General features: G+C 42.7%; 1 protein-coding gene across 6 annotated transcripts in view; it reads left to right on the top strand.

Moving 5' to 3' along the window:
* The window catches only part of FNDC3B (fibronectin type III domain containing 3B), a 363,538-nt gene that overhangs the window by 253,037 nt on the left and 90,472 nt on the right, over window positions 1-20,029 (top strand). For all 6 annotated transcript variants that reach the window (XM_043594896.1, XM_043594895.1, XM_043594893.1 and 3 more), the window contains 3 exons: window positions 7,543-7,601; window positions 15,262-15,413; window positions 18,633-18,692. In XM_043594896.1, the coding sequence (XP_043450831.1) occupies window positions 7,543-7,601; window positions 15,262-15,413; window positions 18,633-18,692 (271 nt within the window). The remainder of the gene's footprint in view (window positions 1-7,542; window positions 7,602-15,261; window positions 15,414-18,632; window positions 18,693-20,029) is intronic.

Below are 20,029 nucleotides of genomic sequence, written 5' to 3'. Positions count from 1 at the left end.
TTTGTATTTTTAGCATCAGGATGATTGATATCTGAAGATATCTGGAATATTTGTCCTTGGGGATTAACTGCATTGTCCTAGATTATGTAAATGTATTCCTTGTGATTTTGTACATTTTTAATATTTGATTTTAACACCATTAACTCTGGATTATAATCACTAAATGGAGGTTCTTAAGTAATTAATACTACTTTTGTGTGCATTTATTGATTCTTTGTTTTTCTCAGCGTAGGTAGTATTTCAAAAATGAAAATGGCTAATTTATTTTTTCTCTCATTAGAAAAGCAATTCAGTAAGCATTCTTAAGCCATCTTACTTCATCCCCAATCATTCTCATTAGCATTGGTAGGCAGTGATTGGATATTCAACTTGTCCTTAATTATTGAGTCATATTTTTTTCGTCCAAAAGGATTTATTTCTGTTCATATAGTTCTTTTCTTGAGTAGTGAGTTGAAGCCTCTTATCCCTAAAATGGGCATGACAAGAAGTTGCATATTTTCCACACCCCTTGTTTATTATATATAATGTGTTAAAGATAGTAGCTAAGTCAGCTCTTTGGCAAATCTGAGAAAGCATATTCTGTTATGCCGGGCATATCTGTAAATGAGCCGTGCGGATGAGAACTAGACGGAAGGTTTACAGAGAAATAATGCTGATGTCATTCCATTGGAATGAAGGGGCTGTTACAACCATAAATACATTCTATAGCTAGCAGCTAAGTGTCTAGCTGTATTTCTTTTCTAAGATGGAAAAAATGTGAAGCAAACCAAAGAAGTAAATTGTGTTTATAAAGGGGGATATTTTAATTAGTTTAGGCCTTACAGTTATTCAAACAGTCTGAACTTACAGTTCTTTTTGGAGCAAACATGAAAACCATTATTTGTGGAAAGTTTAAATTTCACATGACACATATTCTCTCTATGTGTGTGGGTTGTTGTTGCTTTTTTCTTCTTTTTTTTTTTTTTAAAGTATATTTGCTTGCTTGTGTATTTTTATTTTAACTTTCCCTTTGCTAAAAAGTGCTTTATTTTCTTGGGAGGAGATTTCTTTTGGGATGAAGAAAAATGTAAATCACTGAGCTGAATCCCCCTTCCTCTTTTTTTTTTTTTTTTTTTTGTCATTTGCAATTTGGGTGGTTCTCAACTCCTTGGGACATGTTGAAACTAGAGGCTCCCATCTTAACTCCTTTTTAAGAAATTACCTACCTCCCAAATGTGTCTGTATCTGCAAAACAACATGCCTGTTCTGTTTGGAGCACTGAGAGTGCCCTATAATCCTTTTTTATTGATCAGCACCATCTTCACTGCAAGGAAAAGGTTTTTCAGTATTAAGAAGGTAGTGATATGAAAGGTGTGTTGTCATGTCTATCCGTATCAGCCATGGTTGCAACAAAATTAAAGCAGGAAGAAAATGATTTTAATCTGTTTGCTTAACTCGTGGCAGTTTTAATGCGAGGAGAAAGAAATACAAGTTGGCCTGTAAGATTTGCTTGTGGATTAATTTCCTTGCTGCAAACCAGGGGGAAGAAGGCAGACATGATAATGAAAAGAACCTCATCCTACAACCCTGTAACAGAACCTTGCATTTTTTTCCTCTTTTTTTTAATTAAAAAAAATTTTTTTAATGTTTATTTCTGAGAGAGAGAGAGAGAGAGAGAGAGAGAAAGCGTGAGTGGGGGAGGAGCAGAGAGAGAGGAAGACACAGAATCCAAGGCAAGGTCCAGGCTCTGAGCTGTCAGCACAGAGCCCAACGCGGGGCTCGAACCCACGAACCGTGAGATCATGACCTGAGCTGAAGTCGGACGCTTAACCGACTGAGCCGCCCAGGTGCCCCTTAATTTTTTTTAATGTTTATTTATTCTTGGGTGGGGGGGAGGGAAGGTGGGAGAGTATGAGCGGGGAAGGGGTAGAGTGAGAGAGGGACACAGAATCTGAAGCAGGCTCCAGGCTCTGAGCTGTCAGCACAGAGCCTGATGTGGAGCTCGAACTCATGAGCTGTGAGATCATGACCTGAGCTGAAGTCAGATGCTAAACCGACTGTGCTACCCAAGTGTCTCCCCCCACCCCCTTTATTCCCCTCTTCTAGGACAATCTGTTGCTCGGCTGTCACACCAAATTCTTTAAGAAGTAAACACAGAGACAAACGAGACATAGTTTTCTTTTCTTAATTATTATTATTATTAATTTTGAAAGAGAGAATCCCAAACAGGCTCTGCGCTGTCAGCATGGAGCCGACACAGGGCTCGAACTCACAAACCGTGAGATCATGACCTGAGCCAAAGTCAAGAGTTAGACGCTTAACCGACCGAGCCACCCAGGCTCCCCATAGTTTTCTTTTTAACTTGATATGAAAGATTTCCTGAAGACAGATCACCAGAACTATTCTTTTTGGTTTTGCTCATAAATTTTTGTGACCGCATTAGCTGTTCTTCCTCACTCACGATATGTGTGTGTGAGAGCATAAGAGAGGGAGAAGTAGAGACACAGAGAAAGAAAGCATGGCGAGCAAGCGAAAGCTTTACCCAGACTCTGAAATACATTGAATAGCTGAGCTCCGAGGCTGTTTAATGGAAAGGGTGATAATTCATAGACTTCTCCGAGGCCCAGTTAAATCTTGCCTTGGGAGAGGTAGGCCAGGGTCCAAGTGAACTCGGTTATTTAGGTAGTAGAGTCGTGAATTTTGGCATTTCGTACCAGACTGCTAGCTTTCGGACAAGAGCTTATTTTACACGTGGTAACTGTCACGTTAACTCAGTTAAAGGGATTTTATTTTCACTCTTGTGTGTGCATATTGTATGCCTGGCATTTATTTACCCTTAGCCTGTGGCAGCACAAATGGAAAAGCATTCAGTAAATGTGGTGCGGATGCATTTTTCTCTTCTTTTTCCGTATTCACATTTTAGAGTCTTGAAAGAAAGAAGGAATCCAGTCTGGCTTTGATACCGCATTTCTCCTGATATAATGGGGCATTGATTGTCCTGTCACTACCTTTCCTCCCCTCGCCCTGCCCTTTGGATTTTTGATCTTCTCTGAATCCTTTGTTTATTTGGCTCCATTCATGCCCTACTTTTTCTTCCCTTTCTCACATACCTTCTGCCCAGATCCAGAGGCCTTTGCTCTATTTCTCTGACAGCTTTCTCCGAGATTTAAAGTGTGTGTGTGTGCGTGCACACACACACACACACCCCATCACCAACACCAACACCACCAACAACAACAAAAAACCCCAATACAAACCCTCTCATGGGATCTGGATGGTTTCCCCTGCTGCCTGCCTTCTTCCATGCACCCCGGGGCAAAACTCCCTCCACTCTTGTCTCTCCACATCCTCTCCCTTGTGACCCCCCAGATCCCTATTAATTTGTCATGATGCAGTGAGACGTTCTCTTTGCTTTTGGACCAGGTACTGGTCTTGTATCCCTCGGGGAGATCGCATCTGCTGTCTGAGCCTCAGGTTCCTCATTCATTCCTTCTCCTCATCTGTCAGACGCCTGCAGGTGTCGTACTCAGCACCGAAGGTGAAAACTGTGGTGGACAAAATAGACTTCAGTCCTGCCCACTGTCAGAAGACTGAGCAGAGCATGTCCGTCTTGCAGGGGATGTTGTAAAAATGAGCAAGGTGTTGGCCCCTCAACCAGTATGTAGCTGGGTGCTCAGAACACGTCAGCTTTCACTGCTATAATCAAAGACAAACCTGGACAGTCCTGACCTCTCTTCAGAAGTTGTTTTTATCTCAGTCAGGACCTTTCCCTTGTATTTCTGGCTCTTACCCACAACCCATTCTTTTTCATTTTAAACAGATCTCTACCCCACCCTCTCCCCCTTCTAATCCAACCTCCTTTCTCATTTTTTTCCTTTTTCTGTCAAAAGCCTGGCCATTTCTCCTGTCATCTGCGTTTGAAAGCTGGCCAGAGGGAGGGGCCTCCAATTTTTGTGGGACAAAGCGTCCTTTTTTGCTTCTCTCTTTCAGGCCCTGTATCTAGTACATAGTCCTGAGGATACTTCTTTTGCTGAGCTCTTTAGTACTTCCCTTCGTTGTCGAATAGGTGATTATCTCCTCTCTAGTCTCAACCTTTATTACCTCAAGGGTGGGGTGTGGCTTCTGGCTTCTGGTCCTGGTGTCTGCAATGGCAGAAGGAAGCAGTGGCCTCCTCCAGCTGGTTCTGTGCATGTGTCTATTTCTACGAGTGTCTGAAACCATAGGTTCCTGCAAACTCTAGAATAGCCAGAGATTCAGAAAGTTTGGTCTTTGACAACCGAACCAGTTCGTATATTGCAACTGTATTTATTTTACTTTTGTACTGACAATCAACTCCTCAGATTATGAGATAAATGTAGAGTCTGCTTAGTACGAGCTTCCAGAAAATGTGAGGGTATGTGCGTGTTTGACTTATGGGTATAAACCATTATCTATATCTTAACAAGATTACATGACTATAAACAAGGGTGTCATTTGGCCTTTTGAATGCAAAGTTTCTTTTTGTTGTAATACCAAACACCTGCAATTTAAACACCAGTCCGTTTCTTTTTCTCACCAAAATAGAAGTAAACATCTTCTAAATAGAATACAGTAAGAAACAATGAAGAACTGATCCTTTTATTTTTTTTTTAATTTTTTTTTCAACGTTTATTTATTTTTGGGACAGAGAGAGACAGAGCATGAACGGGCGAGGGGCAGAGAGAGAGGGAGACACAGAATCGGAAACAGGCTCCAGGCTCTGAGCCATCAGCCCAGAGCCTGACGCAGGGCTCGAACTCACAGACCGCGAGATCGTGACCTGGCTGAAGTCGGACGCTTAACCGACCAAGCCACCCAGACGCCCCAGAACTGATCCTTTTAAAGTTTATGGTGGTGCCAGCTACGAGTCTTATTATTTATTTAAAAATATTTTTTTTTAATTTTTTTTTTTAACGTTTATTTATTTTTGAGACAGAGAGAGACAGAGCATGAACAGGGGAGGGGCAGAGAGAGAGGGAGACACAGAATCTGAAACAGGCTCCAGGATCTGAGCTGTCAGCACAGAGCCCGATGCGGGGCCCGAACCCACGGACCGCGAGATCATGACCTGAGCCGAAGTCGGCCGCCCAACCGACTGAGCCACCCAGGCACCCCGAAATATTTTAATGTTTGTTTATATTTGAGAGAGAGCACGCACATAAGTGGGGGAGGGACAGAAAGAGAGGGAGACACAGAATCCAAAGTAGGCTCCAGGCTCTAAGCTGTCAGCACAGAGCCCGACGTGGGGCTCGAGCCCACGAACCGCGAGATCATGACCTGAGCCGAAATCGGATGCTTAATCGGCTGAGCCACACGGGTACCCTAAAGTCTTACTATTTTTCACTTGGGCTTGGTTCATTTATTTAGGTAACAAAGCTTTTGAGCTTAGATCACACAGGAACAGTGCTAGGTGCTGTGGGCTAAATCCTGAGTGTGTCCTACCAAAGGGGTCCGCACACTGCAGCCAGCCCCGTGGTGTGTTGTGTGTGAGTCACAAACTGAGGAGATTGTTACGTTTTCACAGGGATATAACAACAAAGAAGAATATGTGACGGTGGTCTATGTGCAAATTGAAAAATATTCACTGTCTGATTCTGTTTCTTTTTTTTTTTTTAACGTTTATTTATTATTGAGAGACAGAGTGTGGGAGGGGCAAAGACACAGAATCAGAAGTAGACTCCAGGCTCTGAGCTGTCAGCGCAGAGCCCAACACGGGGCTCGAACTCACAAATAGTGAGTTCATGGCCTGAGCCGAAGTTGGACACTCAACCGACTGAGCCACACAGGCGCCCCTGATTCTTTACAGAAAAAAAAAAAAAAATCTGGTTTTTTTTGGATCTGTAGCATCTCTGCCTTCCTGAAGCTTATATTTTAGTAGGAAAGAAAAGTAGTAAATGAGAACACATGAATAAGAGAACTTTTAGATTTTGGTAGCCACAAGAAAGGAGATAAGTGGGACTGCAGAATGACTGGAGGCTGAGCAGGGGGTGGGGTTGAGGTGGGATTTTTTTTTTTTTTAATTTTTTTAACGTTTATTTATTTTTGAGACAGAGAGAGACAGAGCATGAACAGGGGAGGGGCAGAGAGAGAGGGGGACACAGAATCTGAAACAGGCTCCAGGCTCTGAGCTGTCAGCACAGAGCCCGACGCGGGGCTCGAACTCACGGACCGTGAGATCATGACCTGAGCTGAAGTCGGACGCTTAACCGACCGAGCCACCCAGGCGCCCCGAGGTGGGATTCTTTTAAAAGGTGACTTTGAGATTGACCTGAGCAATGGGTATGAACAGCCTCCGAAAGAGCTGGACTTTACTAACCTCTCACCCCCTCGTTCCACGTCTCCCATCACCTCCAGTGGCCTGCTTGGCCACAGGGTCAGCTAGATGTTGGTGCTTAGGAAGCCTTCTAGAATGCTCTGTCTTGGGTTACCTGTACCAAAGTATGTATCACATGGAATTGCCTGCTGCTTTCATTTCCCCCTCACTAGACTTGAACTATTTGAGGGTGAGGACATATGTCTTGGTAATCATGTAACTCTAGCATTTACCTCATAAACTAGGTTTAACAGTTAAATCTGTAAACTCAAAATTAGATTACATCAAGTAGGTTGCGAAAGTCAAGGGATTCCTCTGCAAAACAGTCAAGTTTAAAGGCTCTTACCCTTCTTTTACACATACTCTTCCCTCCCCATCCTCTCTACTCTAAGCACTGTCCTCCCTTTGTTTTTAAAACATTTCTTGCCCCAGTGCAAAACTTGCCCGCTTCCCCATCTTATTAAAGGTATCCTCATCCATCCAGTTGATCAAGCCCAAAACAGGGAATTATCTTTGATTCTGTTCATTCCCTCACCCTCGACTCTCACACCCAGTCCTTTAGCACCCATACCTCCAAAACCAGTTCCATTTTCAACGTCTTTGCTGCCATCCCAACCCAGGCCAGCTCTATCCTCCTTCACCTGGACCAGTGCGGCAATGTACTACTGACTGATTTTTCCACGGTCGCTCCTGCCTTCTGTATGTCCATTATTCCTGCAAAGCCAAACAGATCTTTTCAGACTTGGGGCAGGGGGAAAAAATGATCACGTCAGTCCCTCTACTTAAACACTTCAGAGGCTGCCCACTGAACTTAGAATAAAACCTGAACTAAAATATCTGAACTCCGGGCCCTCGATGAATCGGCCACTGTCTCTTCAACCTCATCTCTTAATTGCTCTCAGCCTCTAGCTGCACCCATTTCTCTCCTTCTTAGGACCTTTTATTTTCTGTTGCCTGTTGAGTTATTAGAAGGGACTCAGTGTTAATCTCGTCAACTTTGTGAATATGTGAACCGAGATAGTGGCAAGTTAGCACAACCACAGTGAAATCCCCACCCCAACATCCTTCCCATTCTGAATTTTCATGATCCTGTCTGTGGTACCCAAAGTTCACGGTAATGGGCAACTGACTTAATGCTCGCTATAGTTAAAGGCCTTGGAGGAGGAACTTGGCAACATTATTGCCTCCTAATGGTATTAACGGCTTGTCTTTTTTTCTCTTTCTCCATGCAGAGTATGAGTTGGAAGTAAAGAGGGTGCAAGACATTCTTTCAGGAATAGAGAAACCACAGGTATGTCTTCTGGATTTCTCAGCACAAATGACACATTCTTAAGCATTTCAAGTGTGCTTTTCTTTCACCACATCGTAGGTAAACAAAAGGGCCCCTTCCTATTGCTGATTATTTATAAACTATGAAACAGTGTTGTTATTAATGGAGCATGAAAATATAGAACAACAGTCTTCTGTTCTGTCACAATCCACCAAAATGTGTCCTTTATTTAGATATTCTGAATGCAATTAGGTATTCTTCCCTGCTTCCAAGGACACATAGCGTCCCCCTGACACCCTTCCCTCCCACAGGTCTATACAACTGTTTTCTTTTGGCAATTTCCTTGAACCTGTGTAAATATAGTAATAATAATTTTTGAAAGCCTCAGTGATTCCGAGTATTTTTCCAGGTAAATTTCAAAAAGGCATTTAAATATTAGCTGAAAAGAAGTCCAAGATATTGAGTGTAATGGCAAGAAAAAAAAATTGGTGGGAGTGATGATATTGTGAGGTTTTAGGTCTGATTTTGCCAAATGCTTTGAAATCCAAGTGAAAAATTGAAAACGTTGACTCAGCCTTTCATCTGAGGTCAGAGAGCCAAAGTTCTTTGGATGTTTTCCGGCCCAATTGGAAAACCTTGATCCCTCGTGCGTTTCAAATCCTGAGGCTTTTTAACAGAAGAGCTCAAACATGCCTCAGGGTACACAGTTGAGTTTGACTAAAACCTAAAAGCAGGTGTGTTGGAGTATGGGTCCCACAGGGAACTCCTGGAGCGGGGAGTCTGCACTTACTCTGGTGTAGGGAGCAGGTTGCCACGAGAGTTTTGGGGCATAGAAGTTACATAGTCAGGGCTATACTTTTAGGATGCACGGACGGTTGGCAGATGCATCGGGGTGAGAAAAGGATGGACCCAGGGAGGCAGGCACCAAGAATCTGTTACTGTAGCTCTGGCAGGAGGGTACAGGAGGCAGAATTCAGGTGGTGGCCCTAGGCGTGTCAAGGAGAGGATGCATACCGGAACTGCCTAGAGAAGTCAGTAAGGTGTTATGACCTCTCAGATAGCTGGGCTTTCAGGCTCTGATGCCTCCACTGAGGAGTTGCTGCCTCCAAGAGTCTCCCTTGATTGCTGTCCCTGCCCATCAGATGGGATTCTCCACATGGTATATAGAACCCCTGTGGGTACTGGGTTCTATATACCCACTGGGGTGGGTACTACCCCCAGCTTCACTGTGCTCTGCGTGTATGTATATGTGTAATACATTTTACGCCATTTGCTGTTTCCCAGTAATCTGTGAATTCCTCTAGAATGGGTTTGTGTAGTTTTCATGATTTCCAGTGATATTCTTGGACACGTTGAGTGTGTTTCACTGGCAGGGCACCAAGGAAGTAAATGCAGGGGCAGTCATATATGTCTGGTAGGGCAGTGCTGGGGAGAGAGGGGAACGAGATAGTGATCAGATCACATGCATAGAGTTATAGTTCAAGCTGTGGGAGTAAGAGTGGATGATATTTTGGGGGCTGGGGGGGGAGTATAGGGAGAGGTTAGAAAAAGCTTGGGGACATAATCGTGGTATATAGTACATGTATTCGTGGTATAGCAAAAAGAAGGAAACTCCATGGAGAAAACAGGAGTCCTAATCGAGAAGGCAGAACAACAGGTTATTTGACTGTCTCAAGCACAGTCACAGAACTTCACAGGCCTGCCTTCGTCATGTGAACACACACTGGGTTTTTCTTGAGTTATTCCTTGTCATTTCTTTATGGCAGAAGTGAGAGAGTCTACGTTTGTTAGGATCGTGTGGCTCTAGCAAGATAAAAAAAAAAAAAGCACCATTTAAATGCACTAGTCCTTTCCTTGATTCAGCATTTATTAAGTGCTTACTGTTTACATTTTTTGGAGCAGGGTGGATAGACCAGCTTTTATGTAAACAGATACGACATGAGGTGCAAAATTGGTAAGATTGTCATCTGAGTGGTTAGACAGTCCAAAATGGGTCTCACTAGGCTAGCATCTGTTGGCAGGTGACATTTCTTCTGGAGGCTCTGGGGAGAATCTGTTCCTTCATGTTTTCTGGCTGCTTCTGGAGGTTGCCTGCATTCCTTGGCTCACGGCTCCTTCCATCCTCCTGTCTCCTTCTCTGACTCTGACTTTCCTGCCCCACTCTTTCACTTATAAGGACCCTTGTCACTACACTGAGCCCACCCAAATAATCCAGGATTGTTTCTGTCTCACACGATCTGCAATGAATCACATCTGAAAAGTCCCTTTCACCTTTTAGGGCAACTTATGCATAGGTTCCAGGGATTATGATGGGGACATATTACGGGGGTCATTCCTTCCCCCTTGGCCCCACCCAAACCTTCTCTGCCTGGTGATCGCCCACTCGTCCTTCCCAGCCCAGTAAGTTGTTTACACGTTTTTCCTCCCTTCCTCTTCTCCCCTGTCTCTGTCTGAAGGTCTTATTCATGACTGGGTCTTATTTATCTTTGTGCCTCTAATACCTAGCACTGTCCTTGGCACCTTGTGAACCTTTAACAAATATTTGCTGAATAAACGTGTGGCAGACCGCAATGGCTGCAGCTAGGTTCTGGCAGGGGAGACAAATGCCTGAAGGCCCGCCAGCATCAGATGAGGTTCGGCCAGCATGGTGGAATGTGGGGACAGCCTGGTGCCAGAGCCCCAGGCAGAGGCCTGGAGAGCAAGGGCCTCTGCTTTGCATTCTGGCCCTCTGGGCCTTTAGCTGTCTCTGTGACCTTGGGTAAGTTCCATGACCTCCCTGAGCCTCGGTTTCCTCACCTTCCAAAGGTAGGATGATACATACCACATGGGACTATGGGAGAAGTAAATCATATAGTATTTAGAGAGGACTTGGGATAGGGTATTTCTCTGGAGTTTATAGCATATCAGTATGCAAAAGTGAAATTCCCCACCACACTCTGAAATGGGAGAGGGGTGTCCAGCTGCCTTCCAGGGAAAGAAGCAGAGTTCAGCAAGTTGGGCATTTTCTTCCTGATTTTTTTTTTTCTTTCAGCCACATCTGATAACACGTCTAAATAAAAGGCACATATTTTTTCTCTGAGATTTTGTAGATGATTTGTGTTAGGTGTAGAAGGAATTTTTAAGATTTGTGGGTTCCGGTCATCTTTCTAGAGCTTTGGGCACACTGAGTTGAGCAAGTCATTTACTCTACAGAAACCTGGATACTATAAAGATCCAAATACTGAGTCACGGAGTAAAACCGCACGGATTTGCTAGGTATTTGTCCTGAGACTGTAAGAGTTAGGTAGGTGCCTTGGGGACCAGAGTCCTAGCCACTGCTCTATCAGGGAAACAATTTTGCTCCTGTTCTAAGTGATTGAGGAATAAACCTCTCCCAGTACCTGCCACCTCCAGCCTTTGATCTGCTCTGATGACAGTGCTAGATGCAGCCTCCCACTTACCGCCGGGCTGTTTATTTTCAGGTTGTAAATAAATGTAACCTGCATTGTTTCCCTCTGCTAATGTTTAGCTTGTGGGAACAATTGATTTGTCGGTTCCAGAAGTGAGTGCACTGACCTAAGAGAAACAATTGCCCCTCCAAGAAGCCATTCCTCGAAAAATAAACAACAGTGTATCTGAAAAGGTTTGGCAGTTCTTAGCACTTGAGGGATTATAGAAACAGATGATGGTGAAATTCCTAGATTTGAGTCTCTCTCTCTTTTTTTTTTTTTTTTTTTTTTTGAGTAACGATCTCTGACCTTTTGCTTTTAACTTTTCCATTGTGTTATTATTTTTCATGATGGTACTTCTGAAGTGAAGCCAATATTTCCATGGTAATATTTCCTTAGCGTTCTCCCTAATTGGATCTGCAGGCCTCCCACATAGTTAACTCCAAAGTCCTGACCAGATTTAGAAGCTACTTACTTACTCAGAAATATTTTTTAACATGGGAGGAACAGTTTAGTAACTTGATGAGAGTAATGGTATTTTTGTTCCAAATAATAAATATAATTTGCATATAATATGGCCTAAGAATTAAGATAGTAACATTTTACAGAAAAGTACTAAAATAATGAACAGGAGAGAGGGGGCACAAGGTGAGTGAAAGATGGTGTATCAAATAGCGACGCGATCATACAGTCTTAGGTCCTAATGGATATGCACATATATACGCTTTTAACTAGCAACTGGCCTCAAGTTGGAGTCTACGTTTAACAAATATATAGGCAACAACGATTTCTAGTCAGGATGTAATTATTTAGAAACAAATGATGGTTTTATGACTCCTTCGAGATACTTCAAAACAGTTTAATTTCTCTAAAGTCTTGCTACTTGTAACCTCCCCAACAGACCTTTTACATCTCTGGTGCCAAACAAAGTGTCAGTTTGGGTCTTGCCCAATGATTTTGTAACTAGAGATCATCACTTTTATTATCATCATAAAGGCGATTGACTTCTATTTACAGTCGGATAATTAAACATCAGGAAGTCAGTTCATGTTATGGCTTCTAATCTTTCGGATGTCAGCCATGATGTTCCTTGTGACTGTCAGATTAGCTGCCCTCGTGTAGTTCAGTGGTCACTGCTGGTGAGAAAGTTTTCCCCACGGAGAAAGAGAGAGAGAGAGAGAGAGAGAGAGAGAGAGAGACAGGGACTTAGAAGTTACTGCTCCTCTGAGATTGCTTTCACTCTGAAGTAGGCCTGAACCAGTCAGAGTTCTTAGAGCTCAGGTCTCTCATTAAGGTTATCACCTCCCTGGACACTTAGAGTGTGCGTCCGGTGCTGAGGGTTCCCCTTTACGTGACATTCTCTTGAAGGGCACCATGCAATTTCCTGGCATCATCCTTGAAACGGAAGTGAATTCCAAGTTCTAACAGAAACGAGGCATTCTTTCTCTAGGGAGGATTCCAGTGCCTTAAAGAATGGAAACCTGAGGCCCTGGAGTCTGAAAGAGAGGGAACAGGAGTACAGGGGGGAATTGGTTCCAGACCAGTGGTAGTAATCTAGGTGGCAGGCTGCTTAGCTCCAGGAAAGAATTCTCAGAAGCCATGGCTGCTGTCCTTTGAAAATGATGTAGAGTTCTCAAAGTGTGCTTCCCACAGTCTGGCCTATTGGAAGAGTGCATGTGCACGGAGACCTGCGTTCAGAGGACAGTTTGCTTTCTTAAGGCTTGCTCATGGGAACTAGAGAGGGCGCCTGGGTAGCTTAGTCCATTAAGCGTCTGACTTTAGCTCGAGTCATGATCTCCCAGTTTGTGAGTTCGAGCCCCACATCGGGCTCTCTGCTGTCAGCACAGAGCCCGCTTCAGATCCTCTGTCCCCCTCTCTCTCTCACGTTATCTCTGGGGGCACCTGGGTGGCTCAGTTGGTTAAGCGTCTGACTCCTGATCTCGGCTCAGGTCACGATCTCACGGTTCCTGGAATTGAGCCCCACATCCGGCTCTGTGCTGACAGCGAGGAACCCACTTGGGATTCTTTCTCTCTCCTTTCTCTCTCTCTCTCTCCCTCCCTCCCTCCCCTGCTCTCTCTCTCATTCTCAAAAATAAACATTAGAAGAAAAAAGAAAAAACATCAGGAAGTCCGTTAGTTTTATGAGGTACCAGTACCTCAAGATGACTCATTAATGGTGTATCAAAGAATGCAGCAGATATCCTGGTATGCATTGTAGAAGCACTGCCTTAAAATCTAGTCAGGAGAATGAACGCACAAATAACCAAGTAAGGCACAGTACAATGAAATGATTGCCCAGCATAGGTACCAGCAGAATGTGACCAGAGCACCAAGAAAACAGTGGTTGATTCTCAGCATGGGTTTAGGCAGGAATGTACAGAAACCTTTCCAGAATCGCCCGCAAGCTGCTCTGAGTCTCTCTGTGCCATGGGTCTGCTATGAGGCCATCTCTCACGCACCCGTCTCTCTTCACCATGTTGGTGCTCTTTGAGGCAGAGATCCTATGTTAGAAAGCAGGAAAGTCAGAAGCTAAGTTATAGGGGCATGAAAGGGAATGGCATCCTGAAGGGGTGTATAGCACAGGAGGGTCGGGGGACAGGGCAAGAGAAGATGCCAGTCTGGAGTCATGGCACAAAGGGTGGAGTTTGATTCTTAAGAGTGTCTCCCCAGAGTTTTTTAAGAGATATGTAATGCTGGTCTGCCATCCCCTGTGTCTCCTGTATCAGAAACTCAGACTGTCTCACTCCCTTTGACTTTTATTTTTCATTCAACAGACATTTACTAAGCAACCACTGCTCACAGTTGAATATGACTTGGGTCCTATCCTTAGGAAGTCCCACAGTCCGGTGGGAAGGGTAGACAAATGCCCTAAACTCGATTTGCAGAGGTAAAGATAACCAGGTGCTGTAGAACAGAAGAGTGATAACAGGTGAAAGACTTCAGGGAAGTTTACGTGGGGATAGTGAGGGCTGGCTAGGTCTTAAATGATGAGCAGGGATTTGACTAAATAATTGGTTAAATAGATCTTGCTGCTTTGTCTGTGTGAAATAAAAATGATATGGAGGGATCGCTGCTAAACTTGGAAAGAATGACAGCCTGAAAAGAAATTCAGTATTCACAGTCCATATTATTCATGTTTTTAAATTATTTTGTATTACATTTTAATACTCTGTATTGATCAGATAGTGACAAAAATGGATGAAAAAAGGGGAAACTGAATAGTTTACGTATCTCTACCCATAGACTAATAATCTGTCACTATAAGGTCTTTATGAACATGAAGCTTTAGCATGTATGTTAACCCTTGTTTTTAATGTTATTGAGACCAGTATCCAGAGAGCAGCAAAATAACTTTTAGAAAATTAGAACATCAAAGTTCTGTTGATTTATTGCAAAGAATTAGACTGTGCGTTAGGTTGAGTTTCTCCAGAAACGGACTCTAAAACAAAGATTGGAGTGCAAACAGTGTATCTGGGAGGGGGGGTGCCCCAGGAAGCACCAGCTAGAGTGGGCACCTGGGATGGAAGGGCAGGAAGCCCACTGCAGGGTCTCTTTAGTGAGCAGGTTACGGCCCGAGGTGGCTGGAGCTCAGTCCTGCTGAGAAACAGTGGCGTGGAACCTGCCTCAGTGTAGTTGGTTGTAAGTAAAGGAAGAAAGTTGGGATGTTTGAAGGTGCCAGAGTCCTTTGTTCAAATGAAGTCTTACACAGAGGCTTCCCCAAAAAGAAAAAGGCAGAGCTTAGAGAGGTAAAACATCACCTCCACACACATTTCAGCCTGAGCCATGGTTCTCCTCCCCCATCACTGGGTTCTCCCACAAACTGAGGCCTTCAACGAGGGTGATTTGAAAGGTACTGGCATGGGAGGCTCAGAGGCAAGCGGAAAGTACCTGCGGACATGGCTCCTTCCATGTAACGTGATGGCCATCGTGGCCATCTGAAGTCTCACACTCAACTTCTTACCTTTAAAAAAAAAAAGCTCCCAAACAAGACTGATGACTTTACTTTCTGGAGGATCTAATGTGAATTACGTTATAAGGACAGATGCTTTAGGAGCTATTTTGGACACCAGGACTTTGACAAAAAAGTACTATATATGATGTGTTTTTCATTGTAATTAAAATTGTTCGCCTTGCATTAACACTAAGCCAATTTTATGCCACTACTAATCATGACAAAAATGTTACTGGAAGAAGTAGTGTCTGATGTGTATGAAGTGGATTTGAATAATTTTGTCTGTGTTTTTCTTCCTCAGGTTTCTAATATTCAGGCAAGAGCAGTTGTTTTGTCCTGGGCACCCCCTGTTGGACTTTCCAGTGGACCCCACAGCGGTCTTTCTTTCCCCTACAGTTATGAGGTTGCCTTATCAGACAAAGGACGGGATGGAAAATACAAAATAATTTACAGGTAGCATATATTTCCATGTGTTTTGCTCTTCTGCTAAGCTGTGCAGTTGGAGTCATTAAGGAAAATAAGAAACAGGAGAAGTTTAGAGGCTTTGCAAACTTTTCTTTAAATAGTTCATTTTAAGAATTAGTGATAATTATAATGTCAAGAGTTATTTTTGTCCAGAGTAATTACCAGTCAGAAATGACTTTTGTAGAGCTATTTGATGTTGATGAAATATCATTTGGTTATGTTAGTTTGTCAGTATAGTACTAAAGAAAAATTTCCATTAATGTCTGTCAGGGTTAAAAGTGAGGATGATTTTTAATTTTTATGTACATCAATCATGCACTTACGCGGTTACCTTTTTCGACCCAGACCATTTTCTGGTGTTTTTTTTGAAATTCTCTAATATGGTTTCCTTCCATTTTATCCTGTTTCTTACCATCCACAATAGGTTTCTAGCCTGTTGTAAAGATGCCTTTAGAGCATTTCATTCCAAGACTTTCGTAAATAAGTTTAGCTCACAGGGTAGGGGATTGTCCCTTCTGTGTTACCAACTCCCAGATATTAACCATCTAAATGATTTATAGCCATGTCCTAAATGTGATTAAAAATTTTTAGGGTCAGGCCTTTTCTCTTTTGTAATTGCTAGGCACCGCCCACATTTGCAGAGCAGGAAATCAGAGCATCAGTCTTGTTTTCACTGCTTGTTTGACCTCCCTTTGAGTGGCCCCCAGAATGACCACCAGAGGCCAGCCTAGCGTGGTCACACAAACTGCACTTCTTCCTCTGCCGGAGAGGCTGGCTCTCTGTCCCGTTTCCCTGCTGTACCAGTGCCACCAACCTTGTATCTCCCCAGCCCTGTTGTGAGTTCTTAACTTGCTCCAGGACATGTCTTCTGCACTAAGAAGATGGGTAAGAGACAGGGAAGGAGGCCCATTAGGCACTCTCTCCCCGCCTCACTGCCCACTGTGCCTCCATTGTCCCCTCCCTGGACTCCTGCAGGGATGTCCTCAGCCTCTTCCAATGTCTCCTCTCCTCCTGCTACATAGCCTCCACACGACATAAACCGGGTCACACTGGGTCACTCCCCACTGAAGACACTGCAGTGATTCCCCACTATACTTAGAAAAAAAAAATCCTAACTCCTTACTCCAGCTCACAACTATTTGGTTCTATTTTGAGAAGTCCACATTGGTCAAGAAATACAGAGCACCGTTTGCCCCAGCCGTACCAAGAAACCATGAGATTCTGTCCACGCCAGATGACCACTAGTGGCAGGAGCTAGTCTCAAGTGACCAGGGGGCTAGGCAGATAACGTTAAGTGAGAAAAGGAGGAAGATTGGGGATGGGGTACACAGGAGCACCCCTGCCTTCCTCTGAAGGAGCAGCCCCCGCTCACCTAAAATAGGTTGGTGCCATAAGGGAATGCAGGCCTTAGAATTGCTGATTTCTTTGGATTTTTTCCCCCAAAAAATACTGAAAATCTGAATTTTTATGTAAGCTTTCCTAATGCCAGACTCATTCAGCAAATGCAAAACCACATTAAACATACAGTGCAGGTCAGACATCAGAATTATAGGCAGGGTGTGGACATTGGCCTCCAGTTGGCAACTTTAAAAACATATTTTTATTTAAAATAATTTCAAACTTATAAAATGTTGCAAAAATAAAGGGATCAAGGAATATGCATAGACCCTTTACCCAGATTCACCTATTAGTAGCTTTTTATCCTGTTTGGTTGACCATTGGAGTACTCTTTCTCTCCTCCCAATCTGTATTTTTTCCCATTAGTTGTATATATCATGGCCTTTTACTGCAAAATTCTTCAGTATATTTCCCAGGAATAAGGATATTTTCTGACATCGCTGCAGTGTAATTACCAGCTTCATAAATTTGCATTGATAATATACTTTGATCTAGTCCATCGACCACACGCTGGGTTTGTCAGTTGATTAAATAATGTCTTATAGCATTTTCCTTCCCCTCTAGGACAGAATCCTGGCCAGGGTCAGATATTGCAGTTTGTGCTCATACGTCTTTCACCTTTAATTTGGAACACTAACACAGTATTTTGGGGCACAGAGATTTTTGAAGAGTATAGTCATGTGCCCCGCCCCCCCTCCGAATAATAACCCTCACCTTTTAAAAACTTTCAATGGAACATTCCTTATTTTGTCACGGCTTTTGCCTCATGGCTAAGTTAAGTTTCATTTGCAACTTCTGGTCATATAACTGGGTTTCATTTATGTGAGAGAGCTACTGATTGGTATGTGTATATATCAGAGAGCTATTAGGATTGATATGTGAAGGAAAGCACATTGAAATTTCTTCAAGAGAGATGAGAAGTTGAAGCAATTGGGGTTCCTTCCACGGTGAGTCTGAGAACTACCTTCGGTTGACAACTGGAATAGTTATTTTACACTGAAAATTTATCTCTGTGTTTAATTTCCTTCCTTATTTATTTGTTTTTATGTATTTGCTTTGAAGAATCGATAAGGCCTTTTGGAACTTTTATTAGTATGTTAATCTCACCATTTTCCCGATCTAGGATAGTATGATTGAAAGGAATCTAGGGGTGCCTGGGTGGCTCATTGGTTGAGCGTCTGACTCTTGATTTCAGCTCAGGTCATGATCTTACAGTTTGTGGGATCAAGCTCCGCGTCTGGCTCTGTGCCGACAGTGTGGAGCCTGCTTGGGATTCTCTCCCTCTGCACCTTTCCAGCTCATGCTCTTTCTTTCTCTTTCAAAAAATAAGTTTAAAATATATATATATATATGGGGCGCCTGGGTGGCGCAGTCGGTTAAGCGTCCGACTTCAGCCAGGTCACGATCTTGCGGTCCGTGAGTTCGAGCCCCGCATCGGGCTCTGGGCTGATGGCTCAGAGCCTGGAGCCTGTTTCCGATTCTGTGTCTCCCTCTCTCTCTGCCCCTCGCCCGTTCATGCTCTGTCTCTCTCTGTCCCAAAAATAAATAAACGTTGAAAAAAAATATATATATATATATATACATACATACACAGATACATATGTATGTGTGTGTGTGTGTGTATAGAATCTAATTTTCTAGTTCAGAAGGGTAATAATACCAAATTGGCAAGTTTATTTCTGGTTTATGGTAGAATCAGACATAAGGGTTCTTTAATCATTGCTGGTACATGATGATGAGACCCAAATCCAAAATCAGTCTTACTGTTGAAGCTGGTATCATTGACTAATAAATGATTTTTCTTTGCAGTGGGGAAGAATTAGAATGTAACCTGAAAGATCTCAGACCGGCAACTGATTATCATGTGAGGTGAGTTAGGATATGAGAGCTGACCTGTGTTGGGCATTCAGATTGCTAAAATAAATCGTGTGCTTCTTTTAAAAAGTTTATTGTTAACAGCATTTTCCTAACCAAAAGTTGCTGTTCCTTGGCTCATTGGCCATTCATTAGTGTTCTGCCCTTGACAATGTAGTGATTACACAGAAGTGTTTCTGGTAATAGAAAAATAGATGATACACTGAATCAAATTTTAAAAACTATTTTAAAGATAAATTGTGTATAGTCTAAGATCTTTTGGACTGTATGGTTTAATATACATAATATTTCCTTTCTATAAAACAAATGCATTTTTTTGCCATTGGTAGATCAGTTGTTTGTGATAGCGCATACCTATCTACTGTATGTTCAGCACAAGTGACTAAGTTCTGCCATGTTCCAAGAACACCTTTGGACCTTAAAAGTCAATAGGTTTTGAAAAAAGACAAGTAATGCATATATCAAATTATCTCTGATAAGAATTAACCCAACTTGGCAAAACAGTGAAACAGTGAATCCATATAATCTGAAAGATAGTCTGAAATCTGTACTGTGATTTTTCTGGAGTCTCTGCTGTGACTACTCTGGAAGGCAGGGCTATAACTAATCTTAGAAAGAAATACAGCCAACCGCAGACTTGTGAAGAGGAAAGTATTACATGAACTTGTGCAGAGCTCATCTAATTATTTAAAGATACATTCACATATCCACTTGCAAATAGGTTTCTGAGTGTGGTCCGTAACATTTTTTTAAATTTCAATTTTGACTTACAATTTTTTTTAATTTATAAGTTGACCAGAAATGGTAATTTCATCTAAAAGAGTACACAACAACGGTTTCTCTCTCCATTCTTCAGTTATGTATGTGTATATCAGAATTGTGTAATAGAATTGCAACATCAAGCACACGTTCTTTATTATACTTACCAAAGGTTCCTTTGTAATGGACTAGAGGGAGCATAGCCTAAAAGGAGGAGCATACATTAATTATGAGGAGGCTTGCGTTCTAGTCTGGTTCTGCTGTGAATTAACTGTCGTAACTATGCTTAATCACATAGGTTGGAGGCCACAATTCTTTCTATGACAAAGGTAGGAGAGTAGGGATGTGTTGAGATTACAATACTTTATAAGCCATGTAAACGTTTAAATTAAGTTTAAAGCAATACATAAAAGCAAGGTGTTTTATATGCAGTTTTAAAGTGCTTATCTGCCTCGTTGCTGCGTTGTTTAGAAGAACTCTGTTGCAACTGTCTCTTCCTGTTCAAATCAAAACATTTGGGTTTTGAATCAGTTAGCTTCAGCCCAAACATATTGAATTTTTCACAGTCTATA

The sequence above is a fragment of the Prionailurus bengalensis genome, chromosome C2 (genome assembly GCF_016509475.1).
Source record: "Prionailurus bengalensis isolate Pbe53 chromosome C2, Fcat_Pben_1.1_paternal_pri, whole genome shotgun sequence".
Taxonomy (NCBI): Eukaryota; Metazoa; Chordata; class Mammalia; order Carnivora; family Felidae; genus Prionailurus; species Prionailurus bengalensis.
Note: the sequence above shows the minus strand (reverse complement) of the source record. Positions and strands in the feature narration are given on the sequence as shown.